Consider the following 5,289-nt stretch of genomic DNA (forward strand, 5'->3'; position numbering starts at 1 on the left):
GAGAGAGAGTTACTGAAACATGACAAGAAGCAAGAGTAAGGCGGGATACTGTGTAAAATGCCGTTGCATCTGAAAAGCTACTTTGAGACCGAATAAGTTATTATTCCCCGGTTTGTGTAAAGGGGTACGCAATAAAATGCTTCCTTTTCTAAAAACTACTATCTTTGCTTCTAAATGTAATTTCAAAATTGAGAAAGAACTGCCAAAACGTTGTACATTTAGGAAGATCGGGTAGTTCCATTGAGAATAAGCAGTGATGGTAATGGCCTCAAGGGAAAGAAAGCGATGGTAAGGGTAAAAAAACAAAGAAGGCACATTTCTGGCCGGCAGGCTAGCTGTTATTGAAGTCAACCGGTATAAAATTTAAATGTTGTTTTCTTTCAACAAGTGTCCTTTTTTTTGTGAGTTGAACACGCATCTAATTAATCATTATTTCTTATAAAGGGGAGCGTTAAGATGATGCATACCATGTATCGTTGCTTTAGAAGAAAGCACCAATAACGTCGTAAAAGCCTCAAACGTACAGAAATTTATACAGAAGTCACAAGGACCCACGTCAAGAACACTAACCATTATTGGCGATTTATTAAGCATATTTGGTTCTTTGAAAATGGAAGTTCATTTGGGAACTAGAATACTTGCAAGGATAAAAATTTGATATCGCAAAGCTTTATTTAATCGTCGGAAATCTACATTGGAGCTCCTCGTGCAAATATGCGTGGATACCTCTGTTCTGTCTTGCAAATTACTAGTAGCTGTTTCAGGCCTAAGTATAGTGGAGAAGAGTTTCTCGTGCTGATATTTTGTTGTTGCAGCAAGATATACCCTGACTTGGCGGAGAAGAGCGGCACCACCGTCGTCCGTCGCCGGGCCTGAAAAGGTGTGGTTCGGGGAGGCCCGAAATGGCTGCAGCTGTGGTGCCAGCTGCAAGTGCAACCCCTGCAACTGCTAAGATAGCGATCGGTGCGCTTGTGGTAAATACTGAGACCGGCGCAAACGATCGACCGGTGCTCGAGCATGCATGATTGTGGTCTGGTTTGCTTTTTGCACGCGTATGCGTTTCTTGTAATGGTGCATCTTATGTGAAAATACAGAGAGTAGGGTTGGTACAAACAGCAAGAGCAAATCAGCACTAACAGGAAACTTGACGAGGAGCCATGTCATAAAGGTGTGATCTACTACTATCTAGTCAAATGTTAATCAACCAATTGCTTGCCATGGATTTTATCATCTGGGTCACTGTTGTTATCATGTTTTGAACCTCATCGGTCAGCATAACAGGAGCTCAAAGTAACAGCTATTGTACCACCAATACATGCTCGATCATTCGTATTCCAATCAAGTAAGATCACCGATGAACAGACAACACCAAATAGAATGCTCAATTCACAAACATTGCATTCGAAGACACATTTTATAGATAAAGAAGTTCTCATAAAGCTGCAAATATCATTTCCAATCCAGCAGCATGACAAAACTTAGGTAACGACATAGATATTCTTTGGTCATACAGAACACTGGATTAAGTTCAAAACAGTAGATCCTAGCGATACACGAGACATATCGACCACCAGAAACTCATCCATCTTACTTCTCAACCTCTCCCTCACCAGCCTTGACGTTGTGCTTCCTCGAGTACCTCAGGTTCCTCAGGAACTTCGGGTCCATCTACAAGGAAACAATAAAGAGGCACAGATCAGTAGGCGTAGACAAACAGAAATCACAAACATTTTACAAGGCTAAACTCCCAATACAGCATTAGATTTAGATTCCCACCACAGGATTAGGGATAGAAGGGCCAACAGAAACAAAACTTGGGCAACAGACATACACAAGAAGTCAAGATTTGCTCTAGCACAAGCCAAGTATTTTTTTTCACCAATGACCTCACTTGTAACATACCAATTCAAAGACCAAAGCCTGAGTCCAACCTCAATGCCAGCGTGATGGGGCACTGTGCTAGTTCACATCAATCATCAAATCTACGGAATAATAACTATAGTGACGAAAACTAGAACAGGGCCTCGATTCTTACACATAATACATATCATCCAGTAATAAATGCCCCATTTGACATAGCTAACTACTGACCACAACAATTATCCAAGGTAACAACAGATTTGAACAACGTATCGATCACATGCACTAGAATCGAACAATGCTACCTCAGATTTCAGGTTCGTACTCCAATTTGTCAATAACAGATTCACATTTCTAGCATAATTACAGATATTTGCCGGAAGGAAACTAACTAAACCAGATTGAAGTCTGCACTGCAAACAGTTATCCATGGAAAAAAAATAGCAAATCTGAACCAGAAAGTAAAGGAACAACAGAACAGAGATTGGTTCTGGATCTAGGGGACTGCGTGCGTAGCAGGATGAACGTACCCCCTTGGTGGAGGCCTGGCGCTGGCGCTTGGGCTTCTTAATGCCGTTCCTGTGCGCCTTGTACGACTGGTTGTGCGCCGTGTGGTTCTTCGACTTGGCCATCTCCGATCCCTTCTGCTGCGGCTCCTCCTGCTAACCACAAGAGGAACGATAAACGGCGAGCGATTCAGATGAGTCGACGGGATGAGATTTGAAGCAACGAGACGGAGAAGGAGCGAGGGGATGAGAGTTTCTCACCGGTGCGCTGGGGTTCGGCGGCGGCGGAAGAAGGGCTAGGGTTTCGGAAGATGGCGTGACCTCGATGCCTGGTTTTATATAGACGAGCGGCTGGTTTGCCCTAGCCCGCTTATGGATGGGCTGGAACCCCGTCCATTCCAGACCCACGGGCCGCTTACGGATTGAAGATTCCAGTATAGGCCCATGCTACCAGTCAATGTGGCCCAACTTCTTTGCATGGGCTATCCAGCCGTAACAAACCACTGCTAAATCATCACGTCCCTAGAGCCAATTTGCCCCGTCCATTCCAGACGGAGAAGACTGCATGGGCTATCCAGTCAATCTGTCCATTTTATCTTTTATTTATTTTTAATTTACTATTCACCAGGGAGTACATGGTCCCTAGAGCCAAATCACCACGTCCGGAGTTGATGGTGAGTTCACATGTTGAACCAACAATCTTCACCAATAAAAAATACACCCTTACCCACATGTGAGACTAGTAACCTTCCAAGATACAAAAATAAAAGAATTGCAATTTTACTTACATGTGGACCTAAAACAAATAAACAAGCACACCACTACTTCATGTGAGACCAACACTTGTAGAATGCACAAATAACAAATTGCAAAAATGTGACTTCAACTCAAAATGATGCTCTTAATCAGTGACATGATCCTCGTATTTTATCGTTACGTAGCAACGCACGAGCCCTTTGCTAGCATAAAACAGATGATGGGTTTTCACCCCTGAAGATGAAGCCCAAGCAAAACTCCAAGAATTGCATTTCACAAGGACTAGCGTGAAAAACACCATCATGGCAAAAGTACGACTAATCAAATCAGGCCTACAGTTCTCACCTCGAAACTCAAGACCGAGTGCTAGACAAAGCACACAGAGTCGAAATCCACTCGTGTTGCATCCACCGCTTGTTGACCCATCGGAGACGGTGCACACACTCATGACACAGACACGAGCACAACCACACAATAATGGTTGTGCACAGTAGTAGCCAACTGCCAAAAGCTGTCCACGGAGGCAAGAACATCCATCGGCATCCTCTCCTAGTTTATCTGTGGTCATCTAGGCCAGTGCTCAGGCTATCAGCAGATTCACGGTCACTGGCGTGTGGGCCTCCCCTGGGTGCAACCTTTTGCAGGCGTTCATTGGATTTGATTAACGAATGCTTTACTTGCGTGTGCATAGGCCGGGAGCTTAGTATAAGGCTCCGTTGGGCTGGCCCATAACAACCACGTGCGTGCGGTCCCGCTCCAGGAAAAACTAACATTCGCTCTATTCCTCAAAAAGAAAAAGAAAAACTAACATCCGCTCTGAACGAAACCAACCGGAGAAATATAGACTGCTCCTGGTTCTGGAAAACAGACTATCTAACTATGACTTCAAACTATATAAAATGTAAGAAAAGTTCATAAAACTCTTAAAACTATTTATGAATTTTTTTAAAGTGTTCACAAAATTTTCAAAATTTCCATGATTTATAAATTGTCCATGGATTTCTAAAATGTTCACAGATTTTAATGCTCATGAACTTCAATAATCATCACGAATAACTACTGCTTATTGGAAATTCTTTCTTCAATCCGACTGGATTATCATGATATAGTATATTCTAACTATACAGCCTATATGAAAACTAATCCCTTTTCCTTCTTTGAATCCTTTAGTTTTAGTTTTTTTATACAATTGATTTCTTTTTATCCATAAAGGATTTACATGGACCAATGCACCATATGTAAACGTCCACTGAGTTCACATGTAACCACACAACAATATAGTGACGAGTTTTTAATTAATAACTGTGCTGACGCGGAATGCCCGTATCCCCGGGAGCTCCTTCTATGTTTTTTTAAGAAACGCTTTATTCATGGAAGACCACATTTTGTGGGATACAATTTGGGTCATGGTGTTGAATAAGCCACACATAGTGTCCTTGATATAATGTAAGGGAAAATCTAACTAAACTATAAGCTTCATCATTAACGAAACGACCTTCGAAAGTAAAGTTACTGGTAAAACTTGTTGCTCTGGAGTTGATTCCGTTGATATCATGTCGTGCCGACCTTAACTGCCACATGCCATTGCCAGATCACTGGCAGATCACTCACCACCTGTTTAGCTTATGAAGCGATTATGAAACTTTGGAGACCCATGTCTTCCGCCAAAGACAATGCTTCACGGCATGCAGTTGCTTCAAGTATAGCGGCTTCATGTAATCCAAAAATAATGAGAGAAGAGTTTCCCAAGTAATTTCCGTGACGGTCATGACATACAGCAGTAACAGTTCCTCTCGAATTTGAGACTCCGGCATCTATGTGGATCTTAGCATATCCTGTCGGTGGCGCCCTAGGTCGAGTCCTTCTCCTTGGTCCACTTGGGGGCGTGCGCATGTTCCTAGTCACCGAGGTTGGTTGTTGTAAGATGTTAAAGAATCAATTGCAAGAAACTACCACATTTGTAGCATGTTTTGCAGAAAACCACCAACTCGTTAATCTGTTGCAAAAAACACTGGAAAGTCGCTTAAGTCGTTGCAAAAAGCAATGATCAGGCTTTTAGCCGCGTTTGAACTCTTTTCCGACAGGTAGGCCCCGAAAACGTGTACGTGGCATGACGGCCAGGCAGACGACACCGTTAGGACCAAAACGGTCAAGACGCCACGCCTGT

General features: G+C 42.9%; 1 protein-coding gene across 2 annotated transcripts; it reads right to left on the minus strand.

Annotated features, from left to right (window-relative positions):
• Nucleotides 1–1,395: 1,395 nt before the first annotated feature.
• On the minus strand, nt 1,396–2,762 carry LOC123181738 (60S ribosomal protein L29-1). Of its 2 annotated transcripts, none has more exons than XM_044594067.1 (3): nt 2,628–2,762; nt 2,391–2,522; nt 1,396–1,668 (listed from the first exon to the last, which is right to left on the minus strand). In XM_044594067.1, exons 2-3 carry the CDS (start codon nt 2,490–2,492, stop codon nt 1,588–1,590), a joined length of 183 nt encoding a protein of 60 aa, XP_044450002.1. In that variant the 5' UTR covers nt 2,493–2,522; nt 2,628–2,762; the 3' UTR covers nt 1,396–1,587. The 2 variants fall into 2 exon arrangements, with proteins under 2 accessions (XP_044450002.1, XP_044450001.1); XM_044594066.1 differs by having other exon boundaries at nt 2,391–2,519; nt 2,628–2,732.
• Nucleotides 2,763–5,289: the final 2,527 nt, after the last annotated feature.

Source organism: Triticum aestivum, chromosome 1D (genome assembly GCF_018294505.1).
Source record: "Triticum aestivum cultivar Chinese Spring chromosome 1D, IWGSC CS RefSeq v2.1, whole genome shotgun sequence".
NCBI lineage: Eukaryota > Viridiplantae > Streptophyta > Magnoliopsida > Poales > Poaceae > Triticum > Triticum aestivum.

What these genes read in the sequence shown, in the direction of transcription:
- LOC123181738 (XM_044594067.1), bottom strand. Translation starts at nt 2,492, where the DNA reads ATGGCCAAGTCGAAGAACCACACGGCGCACAACCAGTCGTACAAGGCG. An exon ending in GCCAGGCCTCCACCAAGGGG is followed by an intron (nt 1,669 to 2,390) that starts GTACGTTCATCC and finishes GTTTCCTTGTAG; the next exon opens with ATGGACCCGAAGTTCCTGAG.